This window comes from Harmonia axyridis, chromosome 3 (genome assembly GCF_914767665.1).
Source record: "Harmonia axyridis chromosome 3, icHarAxyr1.1, whole genome shotgun sequence".
NCBI classification, from domain to species: domain Eukaryota; kingdom Metazoa; phylum Arthropoda; class Insecta; order Coleoptera; family Coccinellidae; genus Harmonia; species Harmonia axyridis.
In genome coordinates this window covers 38197744-38214408 of record NC_059503.1, presented here as the reverse complement: position 1 = coordinate 38214408, position 16665 = coordinate 38197744, and the positions used below count along the sequence as shown (strand labels likewise).

The window sequence follows — 16665 nt, the reverse complement described above, 5'->3', positions numbered from 1 at the left end:
ATGAATTACTTATATATGTTCAATCATGAATACCGTCCAAAATAATTAACTATTAGAATTCTTCTTGGTCTGTGATGTACATTGTTTCTTAGTCCGCCTCTAGTATTATTTGATATTTAGTCTTTAGCAAGGATAACATCCCATGTTGCAGGAAACTCAAGGGCATTATTATAGAGAGGACAGTAACTACATGCAAAGTTAAGAAATATGAAGGAGAAAAAACAAAAACATAGATGTATAAAATATCGAGAACATAACTCTAGAACACATCTTTTATGTTTTGGGGAATAATCTATTCGGGCATAAATATTTCGTTAGTTACTATCATCATTTTATTGAAAGGAAGTAGAATTGTTGTTTTAGTAATGAATGATAGGAAACACATTATCCAACCCTATCGTCATCACTGGAAAATATCTCTTACACAGTCCTAGTCCTTATATGCCATTCATTAGAAGCATGCTCTGCAACTGTATTGCAGTTCCTCAAAGGAGTCAATATATAACTCTTGCATGCATAACCGCCATTTTCCATTGGAGAAACAGAATAGATTTTGAGAATTATTTGGTTAATCTGAAAAATTTAACGTACTCACTTATCAGCTGGTTATTCCAAACGAATTTCAATTTGATCTAAAACAAAGAAGACCGAGTCCTTAGAAAATCGAAATTTCATTGTAAAATCTTCTCCAACTCCAATAAATCGTTGAACCTGAAAATCTTCTTCATTACTGTTGCTATCTTGAAATGCCATTTCTGAAGCCCTATGCATTTTTCTGACTCTTGTTATTATTTACTACAAGATGAATTGATTATCTGAAAAAAATGTTCATAAACTTGAAATCTACTTATCAAGTCTCTAGTAATCACTGCAATGGCCTATTAGAATTTTATGGAAAACTAATCATAATTTTGTGCCGAAATTTGCATGTTGGTGTTTGAGATAATGATCTTTCTCCCTAAAGTATTTACCCTAAAATTTTTCCTACAACTTTCGGTTGAACCGGGAGCAGACTACTACTTCCTTATTTCAAATGGCACACCCAGTATATTATTGCATCGTTAGATAGTTTTTTTTATGACAATTTCAGGATTATGCCATACCTTGGGTTAAAACTTAACGGTTCATCAGTTAATGGGATTCTTATGAAAAAAATGGTAGCGACAGGGACTCACGTTTCTTCAAATATTTCTGCGGAAAATTTTTTTTCATTTTCGCTTCTTCAAATACCTAGTATTATAAGACTGTTTGCGTTTTGAACAAAAAAAGTACAGATTGTTCTCTCATTGCATTTGCATGAACGTCTTGGGTTCTAGGATAACTTTTAAAAATTCACGTTTGATGTCGTCATCTGCTTGACCATCTGTCCAAACATATTTTTTTCCATTTCATGAACCCTTCTCCAGAAAAGTTTGGATATTTATTGAGACCTGTAAAATAAACAAATTTTAGTGATAGACTTACTAGAAGGCTGACTACGGTTCAAATATATTAGTAAACATTTAACTTCACTAGAACTCAGAATTTACTAAAAAATTGAACTTAGAAACTATCACATTTTTTCAAGTTATAAGATATAAATTGAATAAATAAAGTCCTATCCTGAGAAAAAGTAATAATTTAATCAATACAAGTCTTGAGGGAGAACAAAGAAAATAATATAAACTAAACAATTCCTGTCTTGAGGGAAAACAAAGAACATAACTTAAAATATGTATATTACAAAATAATTCTTTCCTTGAGGAATGATAAAGACAATAACTTAAATTAGACAAGTCCTATCTTGAGAGGGGGAGGGAAAGGGTAACAACATTCACAGAAGCATTATCACTCATTTAACTGGATACTGTGCAACAACCGCATTTAGAAACTCCGAGAACACTTGGATCTTTGAGAACTGGTTTTTCCAAACAAAATCATGTAAGTATGACTGGAGCATTGCTTCAGAACTAACAAATTGTCGTCTGAGTTTCTTCTTCGCACGCATCCACATATTTCTCACATTCTGTGTATGAATACAATTATCATTGGGATCCACAATGTTTTCCTCGTGGATGTTGACTTGATGTTCATACAACCCTCCACCTATGTTATGAATGCTGCCATATGACCTCCAGCCGTCAGAAACAATAATTGATCCAGGTAAAATATACCTATAAATGAAACAACAACAAAATTTCATATAATTAAAAATTAAATGGAATCCTAGGATAAGAAAATATATTTATTGTGTATAAATAAAAAGCTGAAAAATAAACGAACTAATAACCACAACTATCAAGATTTTCAGCATTAAATAAAGACAATAGTAGTCTTTATACAATGCTTTCTACTTTCTCATTCCTCAATAAACTGAATATCATACACAAAATACTTCACTCTAAGCTACAAAAAACACACCTCAATTTTATATGAATGAAGCCATGCAGAAATTCTAACAAATACCTCTCAATTAATGCTGAATATGTAGCTTCTGTTTTGTTAGGTACTTCCACCAGAAAGCACTTTTTTGTTCCTCTTTCTATGCCTCCGAACACCCAGTTATCATCAATCCATCTTCCACAATGATATTTTCTGTGGAAAAATTTACACTCGACAATCTTGGACGTCCCATCTTCATTAAGCCCCCCCACAGTTATACTATTCATAATGAAGTATTTCTCACACACTTCCCGACATAAATTGAACCAATAAAGTATTGTATGATTCCCTTCAATTCTGGCTAGTCTAGCAATATAATCCTGTGGTAATTCCTCGGCCCATCCGTGTATCAGTATCAATATCTGTTCTAAACTAAGTTTGCTCTTTTCAAAGAAAGAATTTTTTCTTATGGTTACAAGCTTAGGGCATTTCTTGCAGGACCACACGTATCCATCTACTATCAATTTTGCCCTTTTGGTGCAACTCATTGGGATGTTGCAATTTCCACAAGAACTAGAGTTTCCCAGAAGTCTTCTTCTTGCACACCATATAATTCCTTGTAAAGCAGTTGCACATCCAGTAAAGATGTTCTTCAAAAGCACATTTTCCCTTCGAATTTCTTCTTGACTCAAAATCGTTGAAGGATCCACAATTTGAGTCATACTGAACAGAGTTTCTTCTGTGCCACCCATTTCAAAATAAAAATAAACAAATGCTATCAAGAAAAATATTACATCCACTACACCCAAAGGTTATATCTTGTTATAGAATTAAGAATATCAGTCGTATCGTTTTCAGAATTGTTCGAATTTCGAAATGAATATCAAATCAAAGTAGTAAACATAACAAGTAAACATGTAGAATAGGTCATAGAGTAAGTATATACATACTTGTTCTATGGAATAGGTATATGACATGACCACAGAATAGAGTAATACCTCTCTATTCTGTGACATGACCTTGGAACCCTCGAATGCTATGTCAAAATAGTAGCTATGTTGCCAGGTCGAAAAATTTATCAGGCAATTGAATTATTTCATAGAAAATAGAATATATGAAGTGTCATAGACCGCGTATAGGTTCCCAAAGATATACCGCAGTTACAACCTTTTACAGCTTTGCCGTTTTAATCAGTTTATTCTTATTGAGGCCCTAGGCCTAAAACTATCCCGAAACAATTGGCCCGAACAGAACCGTATTCAGTAATTTTTATGTAGGCTGCTCACTCCAATTATTATTTATTTGTGAATTCTTGTTGTTTTTATGTTTCCACCGCGTACAAGTATATTTTTAGATTATATAAAAAAAACAACAAACATTTAAAATACTTCCTTATTAGAATTATATACAGGGTAGGCAAATAAGCGAGGTGAGTGGCTATATCTAATGGTGGATTTATGCACCAGGTCCAGTCCTAAGAACTAATGGTGGATTTATGCACCGTACCTAAGAACTAAGGACTAAGAACTATGAACTAAGAACTAAACCTAAGAATTCAGTGGCGTTTATGCACTCTTATGCACTCATACCTCTACCGCTAGGGAGCGTAATAGCCACCGTCGAGTAGAAAAATGAATTTTACTCGAAAATGTTTCATATGAAGTTGAAGAAAAATTATCATCACTGTAATCCTTGGAAAATTCTCTATCTTTTTGAATTGTCACTTTCGATTTTACGACATCAAATAGGGGTAGGTGAAAGGGAGAAATTTCAATATTGAAATGCCTGTAACTTCAGTTTGGCTCAACATTTCTGAGCAAATTAGATCTCGTCTGAGAGATAATATCTTGTTGATTGGGGACAAAATATACTTATGATGAATTTGTTTTTGCTGCTTTCGATAGGGGGCGCTAAGTCAGAAGTTCATTGTTTTGTTCATTTTACTCCGAAATTTCAAATGTAATGATAGGATTTTCTCAACAGAAACAGAAATTCCATCAAATATGCATGAAAAAACCTGAAGGTCGCAAAGCGATAGTTTAAGGCGTTCTGAAGTTATGGCCGAAAGAAGATATTCTTCAACTGATGCACTGCAAAAAACCAAATTGTGTCTTTAAGTTCTGACAGAAACAGAAAACCCATCAAATTTGTATGAAAAAACCAAAAGGTCGCAAAGCGATAGCTTCAGGCTGAAAAACTAAATTGTGTCTTTTGGTTTTTTCATACAAATTTGATGGGAAATCTGTTTCTGTCAGAACTTAAAGACACAATTTTGGAATATTTTTCAGCAAAAATCACTTCTCAAATATAGATATCGGCTGAGAGACTTTGGATTCTTTGACATCTTTGGCTTATAATAACGCGTCGTTTACCCAACATTTTCTGGTCCAGCGTGCAGAATTATTATTCTTTTTTTCGTGAAGGATGGTACACGCACATCTAAAGAACATTTTCTGCCGACGTCTGTCCACCTTTTCTGGACTGTGTCGTGGCTATCATACCAGGTCCCATCTAAATATACTATCAGCAGTGGCGGATTGAGACAACGGGGGGCCCTAAGCTCAAAGCAAATCTGGTGTCCCTACTGATCAAGTTCAAAGATTTTTCAGATACTTCAGAATAAGTTCGAATGCAAGAATGAAGTGATTTCGAATCATGTATAATAATCGAAATTAAATATATAAATTTAATAATATAAAAAATTGAAAAAAAAAAATTAAATATAAATTTTTTCTTTTCAACTTATTTAGCATCAAAGCAATAAATTCATCATTAATATGACGTGATTCACTTTGCCCCGACAAAACCTTGCGAGAATATTTATATTCCATTAGTAGGGACTTTCCTGTCGCGTATTCATCTATTATCTGTTAAATTTGAGATACAGAAAACAATTCTGCCAACCAATATTATTCTATGTAAAAATCACTAAATGATAATCATGGAAATATTCCATTAATCAAATTAAAGAAAATAGAAAATAATTCGTGTGCAGAAGGCTTATTATGATACTCGTTCGTTTTTGAACTCGTTGGTTGAATTTATATTCAGGGACTCGCTCTGCTCGCCGAAGGGGCTCCGCCCCTTGGACCCCGTCACTATGCCGGTAGATCCTTCACTGGGTATCCCTCTAGAAAATAAAAGATTTTTTTCGGAAACCATGATTTTAGACGATTCACTCGGTATCCTATGCTGATTCTAGGGTAGAATTCTATAAGACTTCTTTCCTAGAACATACCGGTTCGCCCTTGCTCACATGAAAATATTTGATGCAAATAACTTTCCATGACGACAAACCAAGGGCTGTCCTAGCCTTAAATTTTGAGGGGGTTCGCCGTTAAGGGTTTCGAGTTTTTCTATGGGACCAAATCCCAGATTACACCGATATCGAGCTTAACCTCTCAAAAATATTTATATTTAGATATTTATATGAATATTTATACAGGGTGTTTCAAGTTCGAAGGCCTATTAGACGTTTCTGGAGAACGGGGCCGATTTGAAATCTGAAAATTCAGAATATGACATTGTTCATGATGACCTATTCAGCTGAAATATCTTAGAAGTTCTGGCACTTCCGGTTATACAAGAATTAAAAAAAAAATTCTTCGAAAAAAATATTTTTTTTCATTTTGTGTCTCAGATATTATAAAGATTTCCATTCTCAATTACTCTCTGCTAAAATTATTGCGTTAGTTCTCATAGTTTTCAAAATATTAAGAAAAAACCGTAAAAAAGAGAGAATTTCCATAGTCACTATCACGTGAATTATTTTCACTGTGAATATCCTATGCGTATACTCAACTCACTTTCACAAACTAGAATGATGTTGGAATATCGTGCATATCTTGAATTTGAAAAATATCATCACAGGGTGTTTCAAATATTGTGCCAAAAATTGTGAACAAAATTTGATCATAACTTTCGATTTTCAAATCAGAACCCTATTTTTTTGTGATTTCGTTGAATTCTATGGTAAAAATAAGGGTAGTGTTCAAACATGATTATGCTCTCAAATTCAATAATTCAAGAGTTATTCCAGATTTTATGAATTTATGTTATACGTAGGGTCAATTTCATTCAATCTGTTTCTAGAGTGCGTTTCAAATATTCAATTATTTCAAAGTGACAGGTGTACTCATTATTGAATCTAGTAGATTATTATTTGATGATATGAATCCCCGTTATTCAAATAATGAAATTCTGGATCTATTCCATATCCACGGTGAATGCAACAGAATTGTTTCGAGAACTTGTCGAGCATTCAATCAGAAATATCCACATTTACCACCAATTGACGAGAAGATAATTCGGAAGGATGTTTCAAACTTTCTGTTACTCCCTTTTCATCACCACGCTGATTTTTTCCTGAATTCATAAAATGTATTCTACCGCTTTTTCATATGAATAGAATTGGCACACAGGAGTCCTGCATGATTTTATTTCATTTGGTAGGTAGAGGTTTTTTTCTTCTAGGTAGGTACTCCATCCAGTATAATGGATATTCATGAAGTATGCAACATCCTTTCAAGTAGATGAGGAAATTTCTGATTTAAAATTTGATGAGTTCTACCAATAATTCTATTGCATTCATCGTGAATATGGAATTAGATATTTATAATACAAGTGCAGAACTTATTGATATTCTTCCAAGAGTTCAGAATGACCGAGTGGTAGAATGAGCCATCTGTTCGAGTTTTAAACATTATGTTCCCGAATTCACTGCCTTTTTATTGAAATTGACGGAAATTTCCATAAATATCAATTAGTGATTTTTGCATTGAAAAATGTTGGTTGGTAGAACAGTTTTCTGTATCACAAATTTGACAAATAATAGATAAATCCGTTCCAGTCTATTTTGTTCCACAAAATGTGCCGGAAAGAACTGATTTGCCACATAATTAGAGAAAAGTATATCCAGAATTTTGTCATTTGAATATCGGAAATTCAATTCGTGAAATCAAATTAGTGAAGCTTTGATAATGAAAATACCTGTCACATGTAAAGTAATTAGATATTTCAATTTCTATGGTCATAGAGTATTATTGCTAGTCTGTCTGAAAACAGATCATTACGATAATCCCAAGCACATAAAATCATGTGGATATCCCGGCCATGCTTCCACGTCGACGGCTAAACCGAATATTCTCGGTTCTAAGGTCATGCTCAGTATTTGGTGGGACCAGCTCGGCGTAGTGTATTATGAGTTGTTAAAACCGACTGAAACGATCACAGGCGATCGTTATCGAACGCAATCAATGCGTTTGTGTCGAGCATTGAGAGACAAACCGCCGCAATACGACGAGAGAGTAGATGAATGGATTTTACTGCATGACAATGATCGACTCCATGTTGCGAAAGTCAAGATATACTTGAAAAAGTTGAAATGGGAATTCCTACCCCACCCGACGTATTCTCCAGACGTTGCTTCCTCGGACTATCACTTGTTTCGATCAATAGCACACAGCCTGGCTGACCAGCACTTCCTATCTTATGAAGAATTAAAAACTTGGATCGATTCGTGGTTCGCTTCAAAAGATGACCAGTTTTTTCAATTCGTACGCTGCTCGAAAGAAGTGAGAAAGTAAAGTGACCAGCGATGGGCAATATTTCGAATCATAAATGTATAACCAAATGTATATTTACAATAAAGCCTCAAATTTCGGTAAAAAAATTTGTACGCTTATGTATTTGTTATATTGTAATATATTTATTTACTTATCACGGTCTTATCTATTCAGGTAGAAATTAAAAAAAAATTGTAAATCTATTGTTTCATATGAAAAAAAAGAAGACAATTGGCAAGTATAACACAACATCAAATTTGGTCTGTGAACCCTTTGAAAACCTTGTAATCACAGCGTCCTCGTCAACATCAATGTCCCTGTATATGTTCAGGAGTACTAAACTGAATCCGATGCCAATATCGAAAAAACCAGAATAACACCATATGAACTACCATTTATTCATTTCGAAAATAAACTTGCCGAATTTTCTGCTCGAATAGCTGTGCGAAAATTATGAGTTTCCATACAGTTTATCTATTAATATGAATTTCCACCAAGTAAAAAACCGATCCCATCAAGAAGATCTGGCATACAGGCAACGTTGCAGATTATTAGATTATTAGACCTAATATTAGGTCTATGCATCTGACAGACGTTACGTATTAAACATGATGGCCGCCGCCATATATAAACAATCGATAAAATCATCGATTTTGACGAAAAAAAGGCATTTTTATTCCAGGGAAAGCTTGAAATGTGATTAATTAATCATTTCTAACGAGAATCAGTTAATAAAATACAAGAAAACTAGCTATTAATGTGGATAACCTCACCTTCATTAGGCCAATTTCACAATTAAAAAAAAAAAACTAGCTGAATTAATGAATTTATGACAGCGGATTCGTGATCTAAGACCCAAAATATGTAAGTCTGCGAAATTTCATCACTTTTGAATCATTATTAAAATTAATTCTATATAGTAAACATTGTTTTTCTTTTCAGAAGATGGATTATTTTCGTTTGGATGAATAATTATACAGGATATTTATTTGTCGAATATCAATTTGAAGTATCTAGAGATGTTGGACCAATTCAAGTCTGAAAATTGAGATTAAAGCTTCAAATTATTAACTAATTTGTAAAGAAATACACAATATTTGATCAACAATTATGTAGGGTGTATATATATTCGAAGTAGTAATTAGACATTTTGAAATCTGAAATTCTCATTTCTCTAGAAATGGCAATAATTCCTTTCTTCTTTGAAAAATTTGGGAAAAATGCATAATCAAAATGTGAGAGTTATTATCAGTCAATAGAAATAATACCTGAAAAAGAAACTGCATTCAATGTTTATTTTCAGTTTTGACAAATATTGAATTTACATAATCATTCGATAAGATCTATGAAAAGACCTACAGTGAAATTTTGTTTTAGGGATATTCAGTATAGCTATAATAAACTAAAAAGGGGCAGAATGAATAGATCTACCTTTCAAAAACCCATGGCTAATGTTGCCTTACAAGCAATCATAATAATATCAGTAACATCTTTGAGAAATCAGGTTATGAGAAGTCCCTCATTTCCGAGGTTCATCAATACTTTTTTCAGTTGAGCAACAAATTATTCTTCCATTTCATAATTTATTAAGAAATACAAGGAAGGACACCTTTTGAAATCTAAAAATTTGGTTAATAGTAGGTTATTTTCCATAATTTATAATATTGAAAGACCAATTGGACATTCCTGAAGAACTAAGGCGTTTTTAGAATCTGAAAATTGTATCGATGAATTTTGCATACTCTTCTTGAAGGTATATGGACAAAAATGATTTTTGTGGGTTCTGGTGAATGATCAAAGGGATACAGGTAACAATTTCATTAATACCAGTCGAGATGTAGTGATCATAGATAAGAGATGATATAGAAATTTCACTAGATAATTCTGATTCAGTGGAGGACAGCTGAATTAAAGCTTAATCGTGATGGTTCGTTACGTTATAGAGCAAGCTTGTAGCTCTGGGTTTTACTCAGAAGTAAATTGAACAGGGAAATATATATAGTAAATGAAATTTTGACAGATATAAGTTAAAAAAGATCAACAATTGAGCATTGTATTTACATAAAATCAAAAAATAACTTGCTAACTGTTGTTGCATTGTACGTGGATGACTTTTTTGTTTTAACAAATGTTAATTCTGAATGAATATATCTGATAGAAAATTTAAGTGATAATTTCATCATAAAGAATTCAGGGAAAGCTAAAAATGTTTAGGGATGAATATCACTAGAAATTATGAAAAAGGTAGTATAGTAATTGTTTATATTCTTCAAGTATGTATTGCAATAATTCAGCATGTCTAATTGTAAACATATGAAAACTCCTTTGAAAACTTAATTGAAATTTGATTCAACAAAAGAGAGTTGTAATGATGAACCATATAAGAAATTAATAGGTTTATTAACGTCTTTAGCAGTATTAACTAATCCTGATAAAGCATACTCTGTTAATCTCTTGAGTCAATTTAATAATTATCTCATTATTGAACACTGAAAAAGTGCAAAATTCATTTCAAGATGCAAGTATAAAGTATTTTATACCTACATTGAATTGCTGGAAAATTTATACCAATTTCGAAAGTAACTGCCATGTCAAAATTCTTCATATACTGAATGATCCTTCAAATTTTATTTCTGTTGTAACATTTTGACTAGTAATTAAAGTGAAAAATTTGAACTGATTTTATATATGTATATAGTATAGCTATAAATGAACAACCTGAAAAGAGACAGAATGAATAGACTTGCCTTTCGAATACCCATGGCTTATGTTACCTCATAAGCAAATTTAATATCTAGGTAGAACCTTTTTGAGAAATCAGGTTATAAGTTTGAGAGTCTCTTAATTTCCAAGGTTTCAGTTGAACGACAAATAATATTATGATAATATAACAGGGTATATATGGTTGAAATTATTCGTATGAAAGATTTCACAACGATTTGATTTCTTCATTATAAATTCAACAGCACTGCACTCAAATTCTTCAAAAACTGATAGGTCACTTATATTTTTGCACTCTTCAGTCGTAAAAGTGTATATTTTAGATATTCCAAAAACACATCGAAATTTTTGAATGTCATCTGACTAACTTGGCTCTTTTTCCAGTAATAAAGCCAATTGTGAATTATCTATAAGGAGTTTTTCTATCTGTTTAATACATGATCAGATGAAGCTTCTGTTCTCTTTTGTAGTTCCATCTTCTGTCGCAATAGATTCAAATTCTCACGAAAGAGAATGTAGTTTTATAGTTTGTGGAAAATAAACGAAAAATTCCTGAAATAAAGTAACATTCATATCCAATTGAATGATACAAACACTTAAAACAAACCTGAATTGAGGAAAATGCATTCGATGATATCAATGTTCATTTCCAAATTTTGACAAATATCTATCGAATTTTCGATTCGCCGAAAACTTTGCATTTTATCTGTCGGCATTTATTTAAATATTGAATAACAATTTTGGAAACTGCAAACTTTTTCAAGAACTTTCATATATCGAAATGGAATATTTATTATTAACATGACACTGACAGCCAAATTGTCCACAGATACCACAGAAATATGGGACTTGAAATGTCAAAATGATCCGAAACACCCCGTATACTCGAAAACCGCGGGGAGAATCGAAGGTTTGGGATTTTTCCCGGGATCTCCAGACGATTTTGAGGGGGGTCTTATTCTTGTCATTTTTGCTCTAGATGGTTCCGTTTGGGCTGTGATTTTACGTTTAAAGTTTGACGTATATGTGCAAGCGGTTTTATATATACTTAGACTCGCTCTGCTCGCCGAAGGGGCTCCGCCCCTTGGACCCCGTCACTATGCCGGTAGATCCTTCACTGGGTATCCCTCTAGAAAATAAAAGTTTTTTTTTGGAAACCTTGTATCGTAAGCTGATTTTAGACGATTCACTCGGTATACTATGCTGATTCTAGGGTAGAATTCTATATGACTTCTTTCCTAGAACATACCGTTTCGCCCTTGCTCACATGAAAATATTTGATGCAAATAACATTCCATGACGACAAATCAAGGGCGGTCCTAGCCTTAAATTTTGAGGGGGTTCGCCGTTTAGGGTTTCGAGTTTTTCTATGGTACCAAATCCCAGATTACACCGATATCAAGCTTAACCTCTCAAAAATTTTTATATTTAGATATTTATATGAATATTTATAGAGGTTGTTTCATGTTCGAAGGCCTATTAGACGTTTCTGGAGAACGGGGCCGATTTGAAATCTGAAAATTCAGAATATGACATTGTTCATGATGCCCTATTCAGCTTAAATATTTTAGAAGTTCTGGCACTTCCGGTTATACAAGAATAAAAAAAAATTCTTCGAAAAAAACTTTTTTTTTCATTTTATGTTTCAGATATTATCAACATTTCCATTCTCAATTACTCTCTGCTAAAATTATTGCGTTAGTTCTCATAGTTTTCAAAATATTAAGAAAAAACCTTAAAAAAGAGAGGATTTCCATAGTCAGTATCACGTGAATTATTTTCACTGTGAATATCCTATGCGTATACTCAATTCACTTTCACAAACTAGAATGATGTTGGAATATCGTGCATATCTTGAATTTGAAAAATATCATCACAGGGTGTTTCAAATATTGTGCCAAAAATTGTGAACAAAATTTGTTCATAACTTTCGATTTTCAAATCTGAACCCTATTTTTTTGTGATTTCGTTGAATTCTACGGTAAAAAATAAGGGTAGTGTTCAAACATGATTGTGCTCTCAAATTCAATAATTCAAGAGTTATTCGAGATTTTATGAATTTATGTTATACGTAGGGTCAATTTCATTCAATCTGTTTCTAGAGTGCGTTTCAAATATTCAATTATTTCAAAGTGACAGGTGTACTCATTATTGAATCTAGTAGATTATAATTTGACGATATGAATCCCCGTTATTCAAATAATGAAATTCTGGATCTATTCCATATCTACGGTGAATGCAACAGAATTGTTTCGAGAACTTGTCGAGCATTCAATCAGAAATATCCACATTTACCACCAATTGACGAGAAGATAATTCGGAAGGATGTTTCAAACTTTCTGTTACTCCCTTTTCATCACCACGCTGATTTTTTCCTGAATTCATAAAATGTATTCTACCGCTTTTTCATATGAATAGAATTGGCACACAGGAGTCCTGCATGATTTTATTTCATTTGGTAGGTAGAGGTTTTTTTCTTCTAGGTAGGTACTCCATCCAGTATAATGGATATTCATGAAGTATGCAACATCCTTGCAAGAAGATGAGGAAATTTCTGATTTAAAATTTGATGAGTTCTACCAATAATTCTATTGCATTCATCGTGAATATGGAATTAGATATTTATAATACAAGTGCAGAACTTATTGATATTCTTCCAAGAGTTCAAAATGACCGAGTGGTAGAATGAGCCTTCTGTACGAGTTTTAAACATTATGTTCCCGAATTCACTGCCTTTTTATTGAAATTGACGGAAATTTCCATAAATATCTATTAGTGATTTTTGCATTGAAAAATGTTGGTTGGCAGAACAGTTTTCTGTATCACAAATTTGACAAATAATAGATAAATCCGTTCCAGTCTATTTTGTTCCACAAAATGTGCCGGAAAGAACTGATTTGCCACTTAATTAGAGAAAAGTATATCCAGAATTTTGTCATTTGAATATCGGAAATTCAATTCGTGAAATCAAATTAGTGAAGCTTTGATAATGAAAATACCTGTCGCATGTAAAGTAATTTTTTTTTTCTTTTATATGTGCTTGGCTACTAAGGCCATCTACACAGCGAACATTTCATATTTTACTATATCAAACTCATAAACCTCCACCAGACATACACAACATCCATGACCTAGCCAGGATTCGAACCCGGTACCTTCGGCACCACAGCCAACTTCTCAGTCCACTGTACTACCGAGGTAGTCAATGTAAAGTAATTAGATATTTGAATTTCTATGGTCATAGAGTATTATTGCTAGTCTGTCTGGAAACAGATCGAATAAAATTGACCCTACGTATAACATAAATTCATAAAATCTTGAATTATTGAATTTGAGAGCATAATCATGTTTGGACACTACCCTTATTTTTTACCGTAAAATCCAGCGAAATCACAAAAAAATAGGGTTCTAATTTGAAAATCGAAAGTTATGATCAAAGTTTGTTCACAATTTTTGGCACAATATTTGAAACACCCTGTGATGATATTTCTCAAATTCAAGATATGCACGATGTTCCAACATCATTTTAGTTTGAGAAAGTGAATTGAAATAGGCATAGGATATTCACAGTAAAAATAATTCAGGTAATTGTGACTAAGGAAATTCTCTCTTTTTTACGGTTTTTCCTTGATATTTTGAAAAGTATGAGGACTAACACAATAATTTTAGCGAAGAGTAATTGAGAATGGAAATCTCGATAATATCTGAGACATATAAAATGAAAAAAAAAGTTTGTTTTGAAAAAAAATTTTTTAATTCTTATATAACCGGAAGCGCCTGAACTTCGAAAATATTTTAGCTGAACAATGTCATATTCCGAAATTTGAGATTTAGGCGTACAACTTTGGTCCTGCCGTTTTGCAATAGCTGGCTGTAACGGTAAGTGGTAGTCGAAATGAATATATCGTAGATGTCATACAATAAGTTTAGTTATTTGTGAACATAACGCCATCGACATGTTAGTCGATTTGTGTCTGCATCATAAAGTTATTCACGATTAACCATGTCAGCTTACGAGCCAAATTCTCGTCATTTGATGGAGGTTTTAATTTTCTACTGAAATATGAATAAATCTGCGGCTGAGGCTCATCGAATGCTCTCAAATACCTATGGTGAGGCCGCTATTAGTGAAAGAACGTGCCGAGAGTGGTTTCAACGCTTCAAGAATGGTGATTTTGATGTCGAAGACCAGCATCGCGGTGGAAGAGAGAAGGTTTTTGAAGATGCAGAATTGGAGGCAATACTTGATCAAGACTCATTTCAAACGCAACAATAGTTGACAGGATCATTAGGACTACAAGCCATTTCAAAACGCCTGAAAGTCATAGGAATGATTCAGAAACAAGAAAAGTGGGTGTCGTACGAGTTGAAGCCGGGAGGTGTTTGAATGGAGTTTGTTTATTTGTGAACAGCTGCTTTCGAGGCAAAGACGGAAGGAATTTCTGCATCGGATTGGGACTGGAGACGAAAAACGGGTTCATTACGATAATCCCAAGCACATAAAATCATGTGGATATCCCGGCCATGCTTCCACGTCGACGGCTAAACCGAATATTCTCGGTTCTAAGGTCATGCTCAGTATTTGGTGGGACCAGCTCGGCGTAGTGCATTATGAGTTGTTAAAACCGACTGAAACGATCACAGGCGATCGTTATCGAACGCAATCAATTGAGAGACAAACCGCCGCAATACGACGAGAGAGTAGATGAATTAGTTTTACTGCATGACAATGCTCGACTCCATGTTGCGAAAGTCAAGATATACTTGAAAAAGTTGAAATTGGAATTCCTACCTCACCCGACGTATTCTCCAGACGTTGCTCCCTCGGACTATCACTTGTTTCGATCAATAGCACACAGCCTGGCTGACCAGCTGACCTATCTTATGAAGAATTAAAAACTTGGATCGATTCGTGGATCGCTTCAAAAGATGACCAGTTTTTTCAATTCGTACGCTGCCCGAAAGATGTGAGAAAGTATAGTGATCAGCGATGGGCAATATTTCGAATCATAAATGTATAACCAGTGTTTTACAATAAAGCCTCAAATTTCGGTAAAAAAATTTGTGCGCTTATGTATTTGTTATATTATAATATATTTATTTACTTATCACGATTTTAGCCATTCAGGTAGAAATTTAAAAAAAAATAGTAAATCTATTGTTTCATAAGAAAAAAAAGAAGACAATTGGCAAGTATAACACAAAATCTAATTTGGTCTGTGAACCCTTGAAAACATTGTAATCACAGCTTCGTCGTCAACATCAATGTCCCTGTATATGTTCAGGAGGACTAAACTGAATCCGATGCCAATATCGAAAAAACCGGAATAACACCATATGATCTACCATTTATTCATCACGGAAATAAACTTGCCGAATTTTCTGCTCGAATAGCCGTGCGAAAATTATGAGTTTCCATACAGTTTTATAATACGTCATAATCTCAAACAATCTATTAATATGAATTTCCACCAAGTAAAAAACCGATCCCATCAAGAAGATCTGGCATACAGGCAACGTTGCAGATTATTAGATTATTTGACCTAATATTAGGTCTATGCATCTGACACGTTACGTATTAAACATGATGGCCGCCGCCATATATAAACAATCGATAAAACCATCGATTTTGACGAAAAAAAGGCATTTTTATTTCAGGGAAAGCTTGAATTGTGATTAATTAATCATTTCTAACGAGAATCAGTTAATAAAATACAAGAAAACTAGCTATTAATGTGGATAACCTCACCTTCATTAAGCCAATTTCACAATTAAAAAAAAAAAAATTGCCGGATTGAGGAATTTATGACAGCGGATTTGTGATCTAAGACCCAAAATAAGTAAGTCTGCAAAATTTCATCACTTTTGAATCATTATTAAAATTAATTCTATATAGTAAACATTGTTTTTCTTTTCAGAAGATGGATTATTTTCGTTTGGATGGATAATTATACAGGATATTTATTTGTCGAATATCAATTAGAAGTATCTAGAGATGTTGGACCAATTCAAGTCTGAA

At 33.3% G+C, this 16665-nt stretch overlaps 1 protein-coding gene across 2 annotated transcripts; it reads right to left on the bottom strand.

Moving 5' to 3' along the window:
• Positions 1-1600: 1600 nt before the first annotated feature.
• Positions 1601-3272, bottom strand: LOC123675881. Of its 2 annotated transcripts, none has more exons than XM_045611422.1 (2): positions 2401-3272; positions 1601-2153 (listed from the first exon to the last, which is right to left on the bottom strand). In XM_045611422.1, the coding sequence occupies exons 1-2, from the start codon at positions 3111-3113 to the stop codon at positions 1832-1834; spliced, it is 1035 nt and encodes a 344-aa protein (XP_045467378.1). In that variant the 5' UTR covers positions 3114-3272; the 3' UTR covers positions 1601-1831. The 2 variants fall into 2 exon arrangements, with proteins under 2 accessions (XP_045467378.1, XP_045467379.1); XM_045611423.1 differs by having other exon boundaries at positions 2446-3269.
• Between the last annotated feature and the right edge of the window lie 13393 nt (positions 3273-16665).